This window comes from Prunus avium, chromosome 8 (genome assembly GCF_965620075.1).
Source record: "Prunus avium chromosome 8, drPruAviu1.hap1.1, whole genome shotgun sequence".
Lineage (NCBI taxonomy): Eukaryota > Viridiplantae > Streptophyta > Magnoliopsida > Rosales > Rosaceae > Prunus > Prunus avium.
This window is the reverse complement of record NC_142291.1, coordinates 39,319,044-39,340,958: the sequence shown is the minus strand read 5'-3', so window position 1 is coordinate 39,340,958 and position 21,915 is coordinate 39,319,044. Positions and strand designations below refer to the sequence as shown.

Genomic DNA, 21,915 nt, shown 5'->3' with positions numbered 1-21,915 from the left:
TGTAATGGAGCATATTAACCTGAAGACTTCGAAAAAAAAATGAGAAATGCAGAAACTTAGACCACTTGGATTGAGTAATGAGTAGGGTTCAGGATGACCTAAGTTGAAGAATCTGGATTGACATTGTTGTTTGTCATATGAATGTAATTTTTATTTTTGATATTACGTGGATTTTAATAATTACGACATATTTCATGATCATCATCGGGTATGCTTTATGTTCAGATATAATCTAGTTTATTAAAAAAGTATTTATATGATGCTGGTAGTTATTCGTGCATATTATCATCATTATGACATTGGTATGCGTATAAAGCAGTCGGCCATAATTATTTCATGATCATTTTGGGTATGTTTTATGTTCAAATCTAATCTAGTCTATTTTATCCAACTGGATTCTTCCGCTGTAATCAGGTATCCACGTCTAGTTTTGAACACTAGTAGGCTCATAAATTTTCCGATGTGTCATCATGCTTGGATGTTGAGCACTGTTTCTCTTCTGCTACATTTGGTAATATTCTGCCCCCTTCTTTTGGATCTTTTATTGAAATTTTGAAATGACATGCATGGAGGTCTATTAAATAGATAATTTGTTTATGGAGCGCTGGTTGTTGGTTAGACTGCGGTAGGACCAATTTCTGAATGTTCTTTATCTGTAGTTTGATCTGTGCAGCGAGCAAAGCTTCGTGATGCTTCAGCTCGATGCGGCATCCTTCCAGCCTTTTTGGCTTAATGATCGATGAATCTCTGAGGCCCAACAATGAAGTCTCAGATATCAGTCATGGGTGCTTCTTGGTTCGTCCCAATGTTTCACTTTCCAGTCCTCTTGTAAGCACAAGTTAATATATTTTCATGTTCCTTTGTTTCGTTTTGTTGTAATTGACTTGACCTTTTTACCCTGTGGGAGTGAGGTTTATCACGTAATTCTTCTTAAGTGTGCATCTTTAAGATTCATTCTATGTAGTGGGGACTTGGAATTAATGAAGTCGGATATGATATTATCTCTACATATTTATTTTGGGCGCTAGTTTGATCCCAAACCAAATTGGCTCAAGGCTCCCGCTTGTCAGCCTGAGCTTTCTTAAAATCCTCTTTGATGAGTATGGACCTTCATTAGCTGATTTAGGGCATAATTATACTCAACCTAGTTCTCTGATTTTCCTTGTAATGTGGCTGTTAAGTTTTCGTTTTGATCCTCGGAATATTGGTATCCCACGGGGATCTTGTAGGGTTGACAGTTTCTGAATGCTGTTAAACGAATGAAGAAAGAATGCACAGATAGCTAGCTTACCTTAACAAATATGTGCTTATCCAAATTTCATGTCGGGGACAACATACTAACAGTGTTACACACAATTTCAGACTGGCTGAATCAAGCTCCCTAAGATAAACTAACAGAGTTACACACAGATCACCACTAACATGGTAGTGAGACTAAACTTCTGACTAAAGCACATTCTAGTGGGAATGTTGAGGTTAGAGATCCTATCCTATTACAAACCAAACATAAGTTCAGCCCAAAGCTGAACCTGACTAATCACACGTCACAAACAACTACAAAGCAAGCATTGCATTCCCAAGCTTGCTTGGTTCAACTAAATCCTCTCACAAACCATCATACCATTTACAGAAGTAAACAAGACCGTTGACAGAAAACCAAAATCCGCTGAGAAAGCAATGTTCGAATCACCCAGAAGATGAAATGTTGGTCAAACAGATCCGCTAGATGCAATCGATGTTTGCACAGGCTCCACAAATTTGTCCACCATCTCCATTTCATCCATGTTAGCACAGGCTATTGATACAGGGATCTCTGTATCCATGTCCTGTTCCACAGCTACAATACATTTTCCCGAGTCTTCTTCCCCGCCACTTGTACTAAAACCAGAATTCCCATTCTTGCTATCAGAAAATGATGTGCCAGACTCCCCGTTGAAGCAGGAGCAGCTTTGAGGACTCGGGCAATCCCCATCTAACTGACCTGTTGGTTCATCCAATATTTCCAAACTACTTGTGGCAGTTTTAATCTCATCCAGTTGTCTCAAGAAGCATTCTTCTATCTCACTTAGTGACCGGACTTCATCTCGGTCTTCGCTTCTGTGGCTGCTATGGGGATTCTCATCATAATCTGATGTTGGTCCACTCAACTCAGAGCTACTTTCCATCTCCATCTCTTGCTGGCTATCAAAGTCTTCGTCTGTTTGATGATCTGATGAACGAGATGACATGGGCGAATACGAACCAGTATCAGCCTCTTCACGTTCTCTTAGTGTTTTAATAATCAGGGTCTTAAGCAAATTCATTACTTGAACAGCATGCATCAAGGCCGTCAGAGGATCAGACATCTGGTATGGAAAAGAGTTGCAAAACGAAATAATCCGTCAATCTTTACTATTTAGCTATATTAGGCAAAAGAATGACCTCTTTTCTCCTGTTTTAGATTTACCTGAGTCATGTTTGGAGCGAACACCATAGCGATATTTCTCGGATTCATTTTGTTGAATTCTTCCTCTTCAACAACATCAGCCATCAGATCAATAGCCCAATTGAGTAATGCAGCCTCAGTTGGCTTTAGCTGCTTCACAAGCTCAACGCAATCCTCTTCTGTTTCGCATTGAAGTACTTGTTGAGGTGATAGTCCATCCAGCACTCCCGAAGGAAGCTCTCGAAACCAGGCCTTAATTAGACCTGACAAACAGTGGACATCAATGTCATCTGGCACCATACCCCTGTTCAATTGGTTTCTCACGATCTCCTCTTGGCTGTTCTCCGGGTTTATACGGAATATTCCTTCTGCCTGCAAAAATTCCAAAAGGACTAGTAAGAAGACTGATACAGAAAGAAGAAAAACCCCAAAAAGATGGTATATATTTTATATATAAACAAAAACTTGTACCTTCAATCCTCCTTGTGAGTATAACCGCTCCTGCATTAGCAAGAGAATGGTAGGGACACTGTTCCCTTTTGAATCAAAAGACATCTGCATTGACTCTACTGAGACGCCAAACACACTTGCACTGTGAAAAGTAGATGAGTTACAAGTTAGACTACATGTAAAAATAAACTTCTACCTTCCTTTGTTAGCTCAATTAGAACATCTCCATTATAAGGCACTATCTCAGCAACCAAAAATGTAGGGACAAGCAATTGCCCCAAGTAAAGAACTGTGTGTTTCCCCAACTTCAAAATCCCACATCAGGAGCTTAAAGTTAAAGAGCTAAATCAGCTCAAATGCAGTTGAGTCTCAGAAAGCAACACTCAAAGATTTAAAAACAGCCTAATTCAGAACAGTTTTTCCATTTCCAAGCATTATTCTAAGCAAAACCCAAGTCAAATTTGACAAATCAAAGAGTGCCCAGAAAGCAAAAACAAGAGCTTTGGTTACCTAGCACTGGGAACTCGACCAGGGATCTCAACCTCGAACTCAACTGGAAGACCCAGAAAGCCATTGAAGCGGTCGAAGGTGACATGAGTAATGTGCTTGACATTTGTGGGCCACCCGATGTCCAAGTGATGGACGGCGGAGATCAGTTCTTCACCTCGCTCAACATGGCAGGCCACCATGGATTTCCTTATAGCAGCCAAGAGAAAGGCTACCAGAGAGAGCTGGTTCTGCTCTTCCAGCTCTGAGCTCTTTGTTGCCTTGGCTCCTTTCACATTCCCACCACACCCACCTCCCCTTGTCACCATTACAAGCCCTGTCATCTTTACCTCTGTCTTTCTAGTCTATCTCTTCTCTAGAATGAGTGAGTGTTGGCAGTGAAGAGAGAGAGAGAGAGAGGGTTCAAATCTCAGCATGGGAGGGGTTTAAATGTGTGAGGTTTTGTTTGAAGCTCAAACGGCCACCCGTTTCAAATTTTACTTTATCCACCATCTTGGGTAATCTGACCTCCTAGTTGATGGTAATAACAAAGGTGCCATTCTACGAGTGGCTAAAAAAGCCCCCGGTCTTGTGTCTTATATATATATACGGAAATCAATTAAAACCTTACTGTAATTGGATCAAAACAGGGTCTATTATTGTATTTTAAGCAACCAAACAAAAGAAAATTATTAGTAAAGTGAAATTATGAAATGACCTTCCATCAGCCATCAGCCATCAGAAAATCAGGTGGAATTCATAATGCTCATTGGAATTTGGAGCCAAAGCAAATTCTTCTTCTTTCCTTCTTTCCTTTTTTCCTTCTTTCTTAGGTGAAAAAAAAAAAACAAAACAATTTGAATTCGTGGGATATGACCGTTGAAGATGATGATTGTATTTGGTTCCTCAACTCGAATAAAGCACAAAACTTTGAGATAATCGAAGGAAATAAATTGGATCAAATGTCTGTGATATTGCATTAGGCATATCATCATTTTCTTTCTTTTCCAAAATATTTGTCATTTTGCACGTTTTAGATCCACATCCACCAATGCCATTGTAAATAAGCTTGTCCTGTTTTGGACACATACACATGAAAACTCTTGTTTTAATATTTCTTGTTCGACGTTTGAAATTGAATGGTTCCAATCCAAGTTACTATTACTATGAAGAGGAGCGAACCAGATTGAATCTTTGTTACATTCGATTCGACATTGTTCCGACTAAATGGGCCCCACCGCCCTGAGCTGAGAATTATTCGAATTTCAAAACTTTAGATCCCGTTAGTACCAACTCATTATTTTCTTTTTAATCCCTTCTTTTGTTTATATATACATTTTTTTTGGGTCAGTCAATTGCCATTCATTTCATCCTGTCCTACTTTTTTTCTTTCTTTCTGGAAAAGTCCTTTTGTACTTAATTACAGGACACAGAGACAAAGCCAGTATTCTTTCTTTTTCTCAACAACAATGAACTCATTTTATTACATGTGTAATGTAACCAGTGGCGGAGCTAGAAGCTAATCGGTAGGGGGGCAGTACTATAAATGCAAGATTATATTGAGTTATATTTTAACTAATATTGTAGTTGATGCTTAAGAAATAATGGGGTTTTCAGGGAGTTTGGGGGGGCCATGGCCATGGGAGGCCTACATGTGGCTCCGCCCCTGAATGTAACACACCTGCTGTATTGTATTGTATTGTAATTTTGTATTTATGTATAATGTATGCAAACCGTACATGATGATACGTATGACTACTCTATTGGCAGGTTTACAATGTACAATTATTATTATTATTATTATATATATATATATATATTTATTTATTTATTTTTTTATTTTTGACCATGCACAATGAGAAATATGAACTCTCAAGCATTTGAGACATTAATTGCCTAAAATCATATATATATATATATATAAGAAACTCCAACTCCAACTTGGTGGGCAGTCAAAAGTCAACAATAAATGTACTAAATAGTCACTCAGAAATACTTGTCCCATAAAGAAAAATGAATGACAAAATCAATTTGTTCATATATATATATATATATATATATATATATATATATATAGGAGTGGATCGCAGAGTCATATGTTGTTTTCATAAAAATAATTATTGACCTGTTCATAATCACTTGCAATGAATGAATTAGAACTCCAAATTTATATATGGGAGTTTCACTAAAACACCCAAAATGGGGGCTGAAATTATAAAAAAACCCAACACCCAAAACACTTTATAAACACACCAAAAACCCATCATTACACACACTCAAAACCCATTTATAAACACACCCAAAAAATATACAATTGTTGATTTTGGGGTTGATTTTGGGTGTGTTTCTATGTTTAAATAGTGTGTGGGTTTTTTTATAAATACATGTCTAGGATTAGGTTTATTTATAATAATCTATTTATATATATCAAGTTGTATTAATTTTGTATGATACTGACCAGTTGGGTTTTTTCAATTGCGATTAATATGATAATTAATTTAAGGGTGTGCTGCCACTGCCAGCCACACAAAAGTCAAGCTTTGAGCAAGTTTTGGACCAGAAAAGAAAGAAAATGACAAATTAAAATGTATGCCACCCACCCAGCAAATTCCTCATTTTTGATTGAGTATTGTCTCCCTCTCCATCTATATTCTTGTGTGTTGAAAGCTGTGAAGAGGCCACGCCGTAAAATTCACGTTTCAAATATATATGAGGCTATGACCAAGTACAGTAAGGACAGCTCAGCTCCATCCAGTGGACTTTTTCAAACATTTGGTGCCCTCCCTAGTCCCTCCCCATCTGCACTGCAAGTCTGCCTGCAATCTTCAAGGAACATTTTGATGCCCCACACCACACGATTACATATATATATATATATATATATACAAACAACACTAACAAACAAACCAGATTTCTAATATATATACAGCACAACACATAAGACCAAGCAAGCAAGCACTAGTTGAATTGACCCTTAATTTGAGTGCATGTGGATGTCGAGGCCAACAATTATATATACTAATTAATTCCCAGTCAAATAGGCAAGTTAATTAATTTCGATATATATATATATATATAGTTATTCTCTTATTTGGATGTCTGCATATTATTATCGTGCGAATTTCATTATAAAAATGCAGGAAAGTAAAGAAGTGTAGTACAAAATACATGACATTTGCATAATAATAACGTTCGGATGTCCACATAGAAGAATTTCTGTATATGTATATTAATATATTTTATTGGAATGTACAGCATATGAACAATCTTTTCTTGCAAGAAGGAAATTGAGAAAAAAAGGGGTGTGTACTTTTCTTGAACAAGTTTGAACAACTCTTTTTCTTTATTTCTTTCTTTCTTTCTTTTTCTTCCAAGAATTAGTGGCTAAACATACATTTATTTCCGTATCTTGATCGACAATTTTGTTATGTTGGAAGTGTTGTGTTGGTCATCACTACTAATTATGAGGCTAAACACTTTTTTCTTGGTCGACTTTCCTTGAACTTCCACGCCGGCCACAATCTCCTTACTTTTCCACTTTTCCACTTTTCTTGTATATACATCATATCCAAATCCAAATTAACTAGAAGAGTTTAAACTAAAACTCTTTTCTGAAATCTGCATAAATAAAAATAAATAAATAAACACTTTGAGTAAACATTACGTACGTTATCTAGTACATAGTTTTATTAAACCAGTTTTTCATTAAATGACACAATATTTTTTACTTATATCAAGTCTACTTCTTTTGATCGTTTTGAATATTTTGTCAACTCAAAACTGTTAGCTAGACAAGTCTCTGTCTAGTAACACGTATACTTTTGACTAACAATTTCATTCATTCATTCCATATTTTTAAGAGACTTATTACTTGTATTTTGTTTTTAGAGAGAGAGAGAGAGAGAGATTGGTGTGTGAACTAATAATAACAAATATTTTAGCAGAAAGGTGAAAAGGAAGCTTCAGTAGCCCGCACAAACAGTAAAAGCAAATGCAAGATAAACATGCGCCAACAAATTCTCATGGAGGGGGCAGGCATGGAGCAAAGTAAGTAAATCAAGTAATCAAGTTGAGATTAGGCAAAGCCATGTGCCAGACACGTGGCAGCACATGGGATGGGATGGGGTAGATTATGAACTGCCCTTCAAGTTTTGCCCATCCATGTAAAACCATTATGCGTTTTTTCCTTCTAGAAGATTAGGTTGATTTGATCGATCCGCCGTTTATAGCATAACAAGGCTAGCTTATTAGTTGTATTGCCTTCCTTCTAGAAGCCAGCGAGCCAGCCACATGTTTCATTATAAATACGTGTCCATTTCAACAAGTTCCCTTTTCCATAATTTTTCTATCATGTCCATGATTTTGATCAATCCAGATATTTTAGTAATATTATTTTGAGAGGAGACCGACCTGACCTGGGAAGATATATAGTATAGGAGGAGGCCCCCACGACTTTTATAAGTGTCAAACAAGACAGCCTGCCTGCGACGTCTCTTACTATTCCTCTTTATTTAGGACTGCCTATTTTTTGCAGCCTTAAAAAGAGAATTTTATTTTTGTGTGTTTGAAATGATTCATTCATGGTTTCCTTTGGAGGCAAACATGGACGTGCAGAAGCAGAAGAATGCTATGCCTAAGGCTATGGATGTGTCTTCTTTCTTGCTCTTTGAAGCCAGTGGTGATTCTGAGGCTGATCAGTATTACCCTGATCCCAGTTTAGCCATGGCTGAAGATGATGCTCAATCATGTAGCTATGATTCAACTGATATTCCTAATGCTGATGATGATGAGCTACATGATGTTGATGATCAGGGTGATTCTGTTGATCAAGCATATCGTCATGGCGATGATGATGACGAGGACGAGGAAGAAGAAGATGAAGAAGAAGAATGTTCATCAGTTTATCATCAAAGATGGGGTGGTGGTGAACATAATAATATTGGGATGCCATTGCCATTAATGGGGCGCCAGCTGAAATCAACTGTCTCTGTTGACTCAACCAAAGAGTATGAGTTGTTGAATGAGGTGGAGAAGAGCAGGCTATTCTGGGAAACTTGCTTGGCATCATAAGACTGGCTGGCTCCATCTTTTTTTTCTGAGTCATCAATTTTCAGGTTGTTTCTCTTTTTCTTCAAGAGGTGGGGGAAAAATTAAGCCTGTATTAAAAAAAATAGGCAGGTTGGGAAATTAGAAGGGGTTTGTGTTAAACAGTTCTGTATTTTAAGTGATATATAGAAATTGTATATAACAGATTCAGATATGATCATATCAGTGTTCTCATCATTTTTCATATATTTCTTTCCAGTTGTATTAGATTGGCATTAGACTTAGAATTATAGGTTCTGGAATATTACCCAACTTTTTTTCTGGTATTATTGTTAGGGATATGATAAATTAGAAGAGAGATGGCAGTTGTTAATTATATCAGCACAAATAGCTCTTGGTTTATAACCAGGAAATTGTCCCACTCAAAATATATGTGGATATATATTAACACAGACATACAATTTAAACTTGGAAAATTGAACACAGAAGAATAGGCATTAGTGCTGCACTATGTGACACTGTTGGCAATGCGCTTTGGATTCTGATGGATATCTCTCTATGGGGTGTATGTATGTATGTCTTTAGAGTGACTAGACCAATAAAGTGGTTTCAAAAAGAAACATGCAGCTAAAAGCAGTGGTTCTTGATGAGATTGAGTTCCACTTTCTTGACAGGAAAGTATGGTTTAAGGTCTAGTGGTAGATACAGCAGTTGATCAACAAAACTCGTTCATAAGAAAAGCTAACATATTCTTATACTCTATAGGAATCTCCTCTGCAACACAATATGTTAAATTTTCATAAATAGGTAAGGATTAGAATACAAAACAGGTCGCTTCACTAAATTTCTTCGAATTCGAGTGATATATAACAAGCAGAATCTCAGGCTTTCTATGATTGCACCAAGAAGAATTATCATAAGCAAGCATAAGTGAGGACTAGACTTATGACTACAAATCATCTGAAATGGAATGTCAAAGTTAGAGGTCCTATTCTATTACAAATCAAGCATAAGTTCAGCCCAAAGCTGAACCCTGACTTGCTCACAAGTCACAATCAACCACAACCAAGCATGCCCAAGCTTGGTTCAACTAAATCAACTCACAAACATCATATAATTAATATACAGAAGAAACATGACTGGAAAGCAAACTAAATCTATCTCCAGAGAAGAAATGCCCATCAGACAGGTCCAGTTGATGCAAACAAATGGATGGGTGAAACAGGCTCCACTTATCTGTCCACCATCTCCATTTCATTCATGTTTGAACATGATACTGATGAAGAGCTCTTTATACGTTTCCCAGACTCTTCCCCATCACTTGTACTCAGGCAACTTTGAGGACTTAGAGACTCCCCATGCAACTCGCCTGTTGATTGATCCAAGCTATTTGTGACAGCTTTATTCTCACCTAAGTGTCTTAAGAAGCATGCTTCTATCTCGCTTAGCGACCGGACTTCATCTTCATCTTCATCTTCACTGCTGCAGCTGGAGTGGCCATTTTCATCACAGTCCGATGCCGGTCCCCTCAATTCAGATCTGGTATCCATTTCCTGCTGACTATCAAAGTCTTCATCTGTTTGATGATCAGATGAACAAGATGACATTGGTGAATATCCACCAGTTTCATCATTCTCTTCCCGTTCTCTTAGTGTTCTCATAATCAGGGTCTTAAGCAAATTCATTACTTGAACCGCATGCATCAAAGCCGTCAGAGGATCAGACATCTGGTAGGGAAAGAATTACAAAGGGATTAATTAGCCCATCAATTTTAATCATTTACCAATCAATACCAGGCAAAAAAGATTACCTGAGTCATGTTTGGAGCAAAAACCATAGCGATATTTCTTGCATTCATTTTGTTGAATTCTTCTTCCTCAACAACATCAGCCATCAGATTTATAGCCCAATTGAGTAACGCGGTCTCAGTTGGTTTTAACTGCTTCACAAGCTCAACAGATTCCTCTTCTGTGTTACATTGAAGAACTTGTTCAGGGGATAGTCCATCTAGCACTCCGGAAGGAAGTTCTCGAAACCAGGCTTTAATTAGGCCTGCCAGACAATGGACATCAATGTCATCAGGTACAATCCCCCTATTCAATTGGCTTCTCACAAGCTCCTCATGGCTGTTCTCTGGGTTGATACGGAATATTCCTTCTGCCTGCAAAACATCCAAAGGGGCTAGTAAGAAGACTGATAAGGAAAAAAATAAGTAAACTGAGAAGAGAAATTCACAAATGCACACAAAAGATGGTATTGTTGTCTCACAAAACTTTGTACCTTCAGTCCTTCTTGTGAGTATAATCGCTCCTGCAGTAGCAAGAGAATGATAGGGACACTGTTCCCTTTTGAATCAAAAGACAGCTGCATTGACTCCGCTGAGACGCCAAACACACTTGCACTATAAAATTAGATGATTTACAAGTTAGACTATGCCTTTTTAACGATTCACTTGTAACTACAATTTCTCAGCAACCAAACAAGTAGGCAATAGGGATTTGCCTAATACAGAATTGTATGCTAAAACCCCAAATCAGAAGCTTAAGAGCTAAATCAGCTCAAAATGCAGGTCACCCTCATAAATCCACACTCATCAAGCAACTTACTTTAACCGTCAAAAATTTTAAAGCAGCCTAAAGAACCACCATTCAAGCATTCTAAGCTCAACCCAAATCAAATTTCATAAATCTAAGAGTGCCCAGAAAATAAAAACAAGAGCTTTGGTTACCTAGCACTGGGAACTCGACCAGGGACCTCAACCTCGAACTCAACAGGAAGACCCAGAAACCCATTGAAGCGATCAAAGGTGACATGGGTAACGTGTTGGACATTTGTGGGCCACCCGATCTCCATGTTGTGGACGGTAGAGATGACTTCTTCACCTCGTTCAACACGGCAGGCCACCATGGATTTCCTTACAGCAGCTAAGAGAAGGGCTGCCAGAGAAATCTGGTTTTGCTCTTCCTCTGAGCTCTTGTTAGTTCCTTTAGTTCCTTTCCCATTACCACCACCGCACCCACCTCCCCTTGTCACCATTACAAGCCCTGTCATCTCTCTCTCTTTCTCTCTCTGCTCTGTTCTGCTCTGTTGTTGTAGCTTACTATTTTGACTGTCTGAAATGCTGAAGCTTTCACTCTCTCTTTGAGTGTTGGAGTGAACAGAGAGAGGTAAATCTCAGTGTGAGTATGTGAGGTTTTTGAAGTTCCAACTTGTTTCCAAAGTTCAAACGGCCACTCGTTTCAAATTTCCCTTTATCTCCAGACTTTAGTAATTTGACCTCCAACTGGTTAGTAATAACAATAGTGCCACTATATCGCTTTCGTTTCCTGCTTTTGGATTGGTTAGTCAAATCTTAATTATGAATTTAATTAACTCCAGTGGTTTACATCATTTATTTACATCCTAAGGAAGCATTGTTATTAATGAGATGGGTCCATAATGTCATTTCCCAAGAAATCCTTGGAAAACAAAACAATTCTTTTCCTTTTCTCGCTGAAAGAAAGAAGCGGAAACAAACAAGGGATTTGAATTTGAAGATCGGACCGTTGAGAAACAGGGACGGGCCCGCCAATAAGGACAACTTTCATGTGTCCAACAGTGAGGGTCTTTTTATGCCATTGCCAGTCTCGTGAAGAAAATGGGTTAAAATTTTGTTTCTTTTTTCCCAATTATATTATATTATTCTCTCTTTTTCCAAAAAATATTTGTCATTTTGTCTACAAGACTGGGGAGTCGGGACCCAAGAAGATCCTGGTTTTGAACATTTGTCATTTGATTTGAGAGCTCAATCAGTGGTGGTGGTACTTTCGTTTCATTGGATTCTATGTTCACTGTTTTTGGAGCCCTTGTACATGTTAATATAGAAAATGCCTGCAGACTATATCTTCTGCATACAAGTTCTTGTTTTTTGTGTTTTTCCTTTTCTTTTGTTTCCCTTTTAGAATTTATCAAATTTCACTTGAAAATCTAAAAAATAAAGTTCCGTTCAGTAATGTTTTTTGATAATGTTTTTTTAGAATATTTTTAGAGAGTGAAAACAAGAAAATGAATTTGCATTTTCAGGAAATGAAAATGCGTCTAATAGATTAATTAGAAAACATCTTCAAAAAACAAAAACAATGAAAACGTGTCTTCATTAGAAAACATCTTCAAAAAATGTTTATGATAACTTTTTTCTGTTTTCTACAAGTACACATGAACTTGTTGTTGAGGCCCAAAAAATCAAGGGTTGGGCCCAAATAAATTCCCGGCCCAGTGCGACACCTTATTAAGAAGAAACCCAATTCGGAGCATGCAAAATTCTTCATGCACACTTGCACGAGCCATGATCACGTGTCATGCCAAATAAATATGCAATTTATCATGCTAAGAATTAAAATGAGCCTATAAAAGGCATTGGCTCTACAAGCTCATGCTAATTATTTTGTAAAGCATTATGTCTTTTTTCAAAGACGACAAAATTCTAGCACGCCAAGCGACATGCCATGCCAAGCAGGAAATCATTATTTCACACATAGCCACGCTACAAGCTTAAGTGGGCCCAAGCCACGCAAATGCCCGGGGCTTGCTTGAGTGGGTTGTGGTATGGATGGTAACGAGCTTTCATGGGGCCCATTGATGAGCCAAGAAATGGAAGTTTTTGGCTGCTTGGGAGCCCCAAAACTCAAGCCCATTTCTTGAGCCCAAACACATGGGTTAGCATGAGAGATGAGAGAATATGACCCAAAGCCTTAGGAAGAATACAATGGTATGCTTAGAAAACCCTGTGTTAATTAGAATGCCCAAAATACTTTATTAAAAACGCAACAGGCAAACTGCTTCCAGCAGCTTGACGAAAACCTGCCAAACGATAGAAGAAACAAGCTAAAGACCCAACACTGTACATACAAGACCAGCCCAGTACCTTATAAAATATCTAGCATTGTCAAAAGTCTTAGAACCAAGTCAAATAGCAAGCCACTGCAAAAACCAACGGAGATTCATAGGAATACCCATCGGGCAAAGAACTCCCTCCATCTCTCTTTCCATCTGCAAGCTCTATCTTGAAAACCCACAAGGAAAGCAGGTGGCGCCTCACCCTTATGGGGGAGGTCCAGCTGCGTCAAAACCTTGGAACCACAAAGGGCTCCTTACCCATGTGCCTTGGATAGGAAAATTGCATCAAATAAGATCAAGTGGGAAGAAGCAACGAAAAAGGGAGGATGAGGTTAGATAAAATTAGGGTTCTTTGTGGCTATAAAAGAGGGCCTTAGCTACCCAGAAAACCAACCCATTCTTCAGAGAGCAAGCTTCCTCTCTCACCTGCAAACCCAGTTTCAGAGCTTGACCAAGCTTTGTCAAGCAACCTGAAATTTACTTAAACCACCCATTGTTCCTCCTCATCTCTCTCCCCCCTTAGCCAACCTTCTTAGAATCACTTCCCTTTCCTTAGAACCCCTGTTCCTCATAGGAATTCACAGCCTTCTCTCTGTTTATGCTAAACTCATGCTTTTCTCTCTCTCAAATTGCTAAACTTGTGAAAGCTTAGCTCCCATGCCACAAGCTCCTCATGCCAAGCCATTCCATTGCTAATTTGTCACGTTTATTTGGTTGATTGGTGAAAGAATCCAAGGTGTTTTCTAAGGTTGTCACTACTCCTTTCAAAACTCTCTTGGAGCCTGGTCTTTGAACTCAGAAACAGGGGCAACCTCCTCCGCTCATCCTTTACAGCAGCTCAAGCCTATTCGTCTGGCTGCTGGAAGAAAAAGACCCGTACACTTGTTTTCATTTTATGAAAACATTCTCAGTGTTTTATGTTTTTGGGCCACCGAATGTGTTTTTGCCTCATTTTTGTTCTTTGAAAATGAAAACAACCCTTAACATATTACCGAACGGGCCCTAAAGTTCCTAAAAACTCACTTAGCTCCTAGCTTAACAAAAAGATACTTCTATTACACATGCATATCATGCTAACTAGTTAGAATATCATATTCCCCCGTTACACTCGAATTCGAATTTCTCAGCAAAAAGTTTTATAACACATCTCTAAAAAGAAATTTAACTCTAAAAAGAAATTTAACATGACAGTCCTGAGATTGTAACCATGCCATTGCCAATTGACCATGGTGTGGCAGACTGCCATGGTTAGTGACAGCCAATGACCATTGACCCTTGCCATCTGTTGTTAATGAAATACTTATAAAGAACCTTACTTATGAAACAAATTAATGAATGACTTTTTGTTGTTAATTTGTCCTTGCCCTATAACTGGTTTCCTGGCTGCTGGGTTCTATTGATTAAATTTGAATCCAACTCAAAGTTATCATAAACATTTTATATGGATCACTGTGTTTGACCAAAGAGCTCAGACTGATTTAAAAATTAATGAATAATCTCTAATCATAGCGTTAGCTAATTTAGCAAACTTTAGTTCATCAACTTATGAGATAAATTCGTATAAAAAAACTTATGAGACAAAATTTTCTTATAATGGTATAATGTATCATCCAATTATGGAGACGGACGGCTATTCATTAATCATGTTTTGGCTAATCAGCAGTGGGACACGTTTACAACAACTAATCGTGTTTTATGTCCACAATGTCAACAATCTTTTTTTTTTTAATCTCTAAGCAAGTCAACGAGGAAAAAAGAAAAAGTCAACACTTAACCCTGTGTTTCTGCTAAACCACGTTCGTCCTGTGATGTCCCATCCCATCATATTAGGGACACCGACACGAAATTTTAATACAAAAAAATACAAACACAATGTTGTTAAGTTTATCTAGACCACTTTCACGGCATCAAATCTGCATTAGCAAAGTGGGGGCTAACAATACTTACTTCATGCACATGCAAGACAATGACTTAGCCTCTGTGTTTTATTTTTTTGGTTATGAGAGAGAGTTGATCTATTTCTTCTGGCAAAATGCAGCTAATTAACTAAACTAAACTAAACACAGTACGTAGTATTATAATCTTATAATAATTCAGCTACCTAACTAAAGGAATATCAATTATTGACGACACCCATAAAATAAGAAGATGCGTTTTGTTTCCCCACTTGGGACGACATCAAATACATACAGACTCTCCTCCTATAAAAGGAAGAATTTGGTTTCGTACAATGCATTGTAGATTGGAGAGCTACGAGAAACAAGTTAAAATGAATGTCAATATTCTGTTAGTGGCCTGTGTAGTTTCTGGCATTCTAGGGGCCTGCCAAGGAGGCCAGCTGAGGAAGAATTTCTACAAGAACACGTGTCCTTCAGCAGAGGAGATTGTCAGAAATGTCACCTGGAACCATGTCTCCAGTAACCCCAACTTGCCAGCGAAGCTCTTGAGAATGCATTTCCATGACTGTTTCGTCAGGGTAAGCCTCAACTGAAGCTATATATATATATATATATATGCATGGTTTCATGACATGCAACATTTCAATGCTTATATATTGTTCATGTTCATATTGCTTATGATATATGTATTCGTCTAACCTTGTTGAAGAATGCATGTGAAATATTTGCAGGGTTGTGATGGATCGGTTTTGTTGAATTCGACAGCAAACAACACGGCAGAGAAGGACGCAGCTCCAAACTTATCTTTGGCAGGTTTTAATGTTATTGATGATATCAAAGAAAACCTAGAGAACAAGTGTCCAGGAATTGTATCTTGTGCTGACATCTTGGCTTTGGCTGCCAGAGACTCTGTTTCATTCCAAGTAAGACATTCTTAAGCAAAGCAAAGCCTACAAATTACAATTCATATATATATATATGCTGCAGCATTGCGCTCATGTGTTGTATAACTTTTGATATATATAGTTCAAAAGATCGTTGTGGAAAGTGCTCACGGGTAGAAGAGACGGCACAATTTCACGAACTAGAGAGGCCTTGATCAACATTCCACCACCTGTCTCCAATTTCACCCAACTCAAACAGAGCTTTGCCAGCAAGAATCTTACAGTACATGACCTTGTGGTTTTATCAGGTATAGTGTACCCCAGAGACGATGATAATTAATTATTTTTTATTATTTTGCCAAAATGATATTCTAAAGTACTCTAACTAATGTATGGGAAGTGAGATCGAACCTAGGTCCAAGAAGACATGCACATTGCCTTAGCCAATTGACCTGATCCGTACCTGCATACACTATAGTTGATTAGCAAATTAATAATTAAAAGCAAACATAAATTGCCAATCTTAATCTTATATACAATGTATAAGTATTATTATTATTATTATTATATGTGTAGGTTCACACACAATTGGAGTAGGGCACTGCCCCACCTTTAGTAACAGACTCTACAACTTCACTGGAAAGGGTGACCAAGACCCTTCTCTAAATGCAACCTATGCTGCATTCCTCAAGACTAAATGCCCGAGCCTCAACGACACTACCACCACTGTGGAAATGGACCCTGGGAGCTCTTTAAAATTTGACACTGGCTACTATGCCACCCTCAAGCAGCAAAAGGGACTCTTCCAATCTGATGCAGCCCTTTTAACAAACAAGGGTGCCGCCAATATCGTACAGGAATTGGGTGACAATGATAAGTTCTTCACAGAGTTTGCTCAATCAATGGTGAGGATGGGAGCCATTGAGGTCCTCACTGGCACGTCCGGTGAGATTAGGAGTAAATGTTGGGCTGTGAATTCCAATTAATCAATCCAATTATTGGGTGTTTGCCATGAATAAAGCATAGCCTAGCTAGCTAGCTAGCTTGTGGGCTTGCTTCAATATATCCTTCAGTATTTGTGCGTCTCTAGTAAATTAGCAATGTGGCTCTATCTATAGCCTCTGTTCTGTAATATTGTTGTCAACTTGTAATGGAACTCGGGTGCAAGGGAGAGGTCAGTATATCTTGGTCAATTGGTCTAACTTACGTTTGCCATACTTTTATTATATCACCAATATTAATCTTATAAGAACTTTTATCTATAAAAAAAAAAAAAAATTTCTTACAAGAACTTATGGACCGGATTAAACACTAACATTGCCAAGGGACACCAAGATGCAAGAATTCTATAGTTAGGGCCCTATAAATGGCATTTATGTGAGATCCTATCTCTTAATTGTTAGATCAGGCTAACTAATTTAGTCCAATAGTTAACTAATTTAATTCAACGATTAAAAAATAAGACCTCACTTAAGGGCCGTATATAAAGCCCTCACTACAGAATGACTCCACCAAATGCACTATCAAAACGTTTGGGGGTTTAAGCTTCTGATGGTGCATAAACGCCAAATCCAAAAATAAGAAAAAAGCCCAAATAAATTGGATAAGCCCAATCCTATACCGACCCAAAAAAGAAAAAAGCCCAAATAACTCAAATACTAAATTGATACTCTTACACATTACCAGTAGTTTTCCTTCTCCGATTCTCGCAACACAACAGTCTCCCACTCCACATCAACTCTTCCCCCTCCAGTTTCCGTCATTACTATTATTCTTTTCCTCTTTCCCCTTCCCCAAGTTTTTGTAAATTCCCCAACTTTTCTTTTCTTCCTTTCTTTCTCAAATCCACACTCTTCAGGAATCATTCTTCAATATCAATTCCCTTCCAAGCACCGACTTCTCAATCCCTATTAATAAAACCCCAAAGCCAAACCTTTTCTTCAAATATTGAATATTATTATATCACCTCTCTCTCACTGTCAGCCAAAATCAACAGTAATTCGCGAAATCCCAAAGATGATGCTCAGAGTTCGCAGCAGAGACGGTCTGGAACGAGTCACTGTAGATAACCCACAACACACCACTGTCTCCCAACTCAAAGCCCTAATCCAAACCCAGCTTCGAATCCCTTTCCAGAACCAGACCATCTCCACCAACCAAAACCTCCTCTTGGCCAAGACCCATGACGACATCTCCCGATTCACCGACATGGCAAATCCCAACACTCCTCTCTCGGCCCTCAATCTCTCCCATGGCTCCATCGTCTACCTCGCCTACGACGGCGAGCGCACCGTCGCCGGCCCCACCTTCCACCCGGCAGGCTCTTTCGGTCGCAAGATGACCATGGACGACCTCATCGCCAAGCAGATGAAAGTCACCCGCCAAGAAAACCCGCACTGCGAGCTCGTCTCCTTCGATCGCGATTGCGCCAATGCCTTCCAGCATTACGTCAACGACACGCTCGCTTTCGCGGTGAAGCGCGGTGGATTCATGTACGGTACGGTGTCGGAGGAGGGAAAGGTGGAGGTGGATTTCATATACGAGCCTCCCCAACGGGGGACTGAGGCGAATTTGGTGTTTTTCAGAGACCCAGATGAGGAAAAGTCGGTGGAGGCTATTGCGATGGGGTTGGGAATGAGACGGGTCGGTTTTATATTCACCCAGACGGTGAGCCAGGACAAAAAAGACTTTACTTTGTCGAATAGGGAGGTTCTTCAGGCCTCAGAGTTTCACGCGGAGAGTGGCTTGAAGGAGTGGGTGACTGCCATGGTTAAATTGGAGGTGAATGAGGATGGCGGTGCTGATGTGCATTTTGAGGCTTTTCAGATGAGTGATATGTGTATTAGATTGTTTAAAGAAGGGTGGTTCGAGACTGAGATTGAAGAGGGTCATGATCCAAAGTTGTCCAAGATGAAGAAGGATGTTGTTGTTGGGGTGAAGGATACTAGGGAAGTGGACAATGATTTTTTCTTGGTGGTGGTAAAGATCTTCGATCACCAGGTACGCTTAAGTTCACCATTTTTATTTTCTCTTGTTTTACTTGAACGAATTGAATTGCACTATTTATTTAGATTGTTGTTTTATCTTGCTGATCAATGTTACTTTTTGCCCCTAACAATCACGTTCCCGTTCGATTTGTAGAACACCCTATTGTTGTGAACTGTTTAGAAATGTTAAGCATGAAAGAATATGAACGAAGAAGAATCAATCTTATTGATCAAAAGCTCAGATGCATCTTTACAGAGAGTACAGATGACTATTTATATTCTCTCTTAACAATATATCTAACTAATCTTCAACTTAACCAACTCTCTGAGATTGTGACACTTGTCACAATCTGAGCAGTCTAGTGCTGTAGGCAATAAAGAGACATGGTAATCATGGTTAAAATCATGTTGTAATGAAGGCTGTTGCATAGCCTGATTCCTCGTTTATTCAGGTTATATCAACAGCTTTATCTGGTTTTGAATTGCCTGCTGTTCAATAGATGTTTAAGACTGGATGTGTGAGAAAATTTTGGTGCTGTTGTGTGTGTGTGTGTGGGGGTGGCGATTCCCTTTCCTAGTTACTGTTGTGCTCTTAAGGTTCTGAGGTATATATGGTTATACCTACAATGGATCTATTTTTATTTCAATAGCTGATGGTTTTAGATTAGCTTTAGTTCTGAACCATTAATTACCAAGAATTAGACCACCATGCTTATTTTTCAAATTCCAGATACTGTTGACACTGAAGCTAAGCCAGTTGAGGGTGTGTACTGTTAATTGATAATGTGGGTAATTTGAATGTTTGCAAGTTGAGTAGTTTAAAGTTGTACTTTTTGGTTATTTATTTATTTATTTATTTGAATATCAACATTTGCCTTTTGTTGGCTCCAATTGATTATTTCAGTAGTTTGATTTGGTTTTGGATTCCCTGCAAAGCCCTGGGGTTTTGTGGCTTTCTAGCTTGTCACAGGAGTTATAAGATTTGTTTTAATTGGTAGAGCAATATTGAACATCTTAGAGCTCAGAGGGGTTAAATCCACTTGAAGTGGTTGATCTTTGAAAGGAAAAGTTCATTTCTTAATTGCTAAGATTCACTAGGGTTTACTCTATGAGTGGTTGATCTTGGAAAGGGCTCTAATAGCGACCTTACAAGATTCACTCAACTAGGGTTCGTTAGCATGATGTATTGTCTGATATCCAATTTTTATTTGGTGCGAAGTTATGGAAATACCTTTAAGTGAGGGCTGTGATTGCTAGTCCCACAAGTATTATGGGTTGACTAGGTTGAAGGTATCAAAATGACGGGAGTGTAGGGATGCATGGAAAATACTCATTATCCGGGAACGCTTGCTGCATGTGACATTTACTGTTGGGAGACAACATCTAACTTGATCATCCAGTAATCAGTGAGATATGCGTTGGGAATGATTTACAAATTATATGTTTTTCCTTATGGTTCAATGTATACATACATATATATGTCTTGTACAATCACTTTGCTGCATAAGTTTACCTAGTTACTGTGTTCTGCATTATATTAAACTATTTATGCAACTTCGTCTGCTTGGGTTTCTTATTGCAAAGAAGAATCAACTGTTGTTCTCACACGAATTTGTATCCCAATGCAGGGCCCACTTTCATCATCTTTTCCTATTGAGAACCGTAACACCCCAGTGACGTTGAAGGCTCTGAAAAATCATCTGGATCGCGCTAAGAGTCTTCCATTTGTGAAGCGAATTTCAGATTTTCATTTGATGCTCTTGTTGGCCAGGTTTTTAGACGTTGCTGCAGATATTCCTGCTTTGGCAGAGTGTGTCCATACAGATTCACCCATACCAGAAGGCTACCAGTTATTAATCGAGTCGATGGCCAATGCTTCTTGATGCTGCTTTGCGTGCCCTTTTGGAAACCGTTACATTCTAAGATCTCAGATGAGCGTGGCCAAGCAATGATCCTTTATTGTGATTAGCTCCTCCTATGCAACAATCCCTGTTGGTTTCTTGTGCCATGCATCACGCAAAAAGTTTGCTTTGCCGCCTGAGTAGTTTAAGTTTGAACATGTCATTTCTCAGGCACTTTGTGTACTAAAAAACTCAAGCATATTATTGCATCAGATGGTCTGGATATTTATGCTTGCCAGAACGAGGCTTGTGTCTTTGTCGATGTATTATAATTTTAAATTTATGAATTCATCTTGCAAATCATGATGCATGGACGCGAAGTTCTCTTATTAGTCTTATGCTTAAATTTCACTGCAAAATGCAAATTGCAAATGGTCTTCCGATGGTCTTAACGTCTTTGTGTTTAAATTAAGGTCCCGTTTGGTTCATGGGAAAGGAGACTTGGGCAGTGGCAGACCTATAGAGGCGCAAGGAGGTGCTGTTGCACCTTCCGTCGCCGGAAAAAATCATGGAGGTGCTAGATTTGCCCCTTTTCTCTCTAGCGTTTTAAAAGGTGCTATCAAGGCACACCTCATCGAGTGCGTTGATTTGAGGCCTCCTGAAATCGCATCAAGACACCATTCGTTTGGCAAGTTACACGATTGAGGCATGCGCTGTGTTGCGGAGGAGTTGCAAAGTCGTGTTGCTTATGGAGGCTCTGGTTCACGAATGAAGAAGACAACCCTTTTTTAAATTTTTACAAATGACGTCATTCTTCGTTCATGTTTAATGAAATGCGTGTTTCAATGAAGTTGTTTGATAAAAATCAAACTCTTCGGTTTTGGTGCAACCTAGATAACAGCAGTTTGAAGATTCATTATTTTGCTTCAATTACTTGGTTGTTATAATAAATATTATAATAATATAATACCAAACGGCTTACGCTCCCAATTTGAAGAAGCCCGTCTGTCCCAAAAAAAAAAA

The 21,915-nt window shown here is 38.6% G+C and overlaps 5 protein-coding genes across 5 annotated transcripts; 3 read left to right on the top strand and 2 right to left on the bottom strand.

Annotated features, from left to right (window-relative positions):
• Positions 1–1,292: 1,292 nt before the first annotated feature.
• LOC110761801 (rho GTPase-activating protein 2-like) lies at positions 1,293–3,840 on the bottom strand. The gene is made up of 4 exons (XM_021964365.2): positions 3,386–3,840; positions 2,897–3,017; positions 2,447–2,797; positions 1,293–2,345 (listed from the first exon to the last, which is right to left on the bottom strand). Exons 1-4 carry the CDS (start codon positions 3,703–3,705, stop codon positions 1,710–1,712), a joined length of 1,428 nt encoding a protein of 475 aa, XP_021820057.1. The 5' UTR covers positions 3,706–3,840; the 3' UTR covers positions 1,293–1,709.
• Positions 3,841–7,815: 3,975 nt separating this feature from the next.
• Positions 7,816–8,653, top strand: LOC110761800 (myelin transcription factor-like protein). The gene has a single exon (XM_021964364.2). The coding sequence runs from the start codon at positions 7,931–7,933 to the stop codon at positions 8,429–8,431; it is 501 nt and encodes a 166-aa protein (XP_021820056.1). The 5' UTR covers positions 7,816–7,930; the 3' UTR covers positions 8,432–8,653.
• A 524-nt stretch (positions 8,654–9,177) lies between these two features.
• Positions 9,178–11,643, bottom strand: LOC110761798 (rho GTPase-activating protein 2-like). The gene is made up of 4 exons (XM_021964362.2): positions 11,136–11,643; positions 10,688–10,808; positions 10,218–10,568; positions 9,178–10,134 (listed from the first exon to the last, which is right to left on the bottom strand). Exons 1-4 carry the CDS (start codon positions 11,456–11,458, stop codon positions 9,640–9,642), a joined length of 1,290 nt encoding a protein of 429 aa, XP_021820054.1. The 5' UTR covers positions 11,459–11,643; the 3' UTR covers positions 9,178–9,639.
• A 3,869-nt stretch (positions 11,644–15,512) lies between these two features.
• LOC110761799 (peroxidase 3-like) lies at positions 15,513–17,274 on the top strand. Its single transcript, XM_021964363.2, has 4 exons — positions 15,513–15,758; positions 15,912–16,103; positions 16,207–16,372; positions 16,641–17,274. The coding sequence occupies exons 1-4, from the start codon at positions 15,513–15,515 to the stop codon at positions 17,048–17,050; spliced, it is 1,014 nt and encodes a 337-aa protein (XP_021820055.2). The 3' UTR covers positions 17,051–17,274.
• A 483-nt stretch (positions 17,275–17,757) lies between these two features.
• LOC110761797 (Nuclear pore localization protein NPL4) lies at positions 17,758–21,255 on the top strand. The gene is made up of 2 exons (XM_088246024.1): positions 17,758–19,064; positions 20,680–21,255. The coding sequence occupies exons 1-2, from the start codon at positions 18,081–18,083 to the stop codon at positions 20,932–20,934; spliced, it is 1,239 nt and encodes a 412-aa protein (XP_088102150.1). The 5' UTR covers positions 17,758–18,080; the 3' UTR covers positions 20,935–21,255.
• Positions 21,256–21,915: the final 660 nt, after the last annotated feature.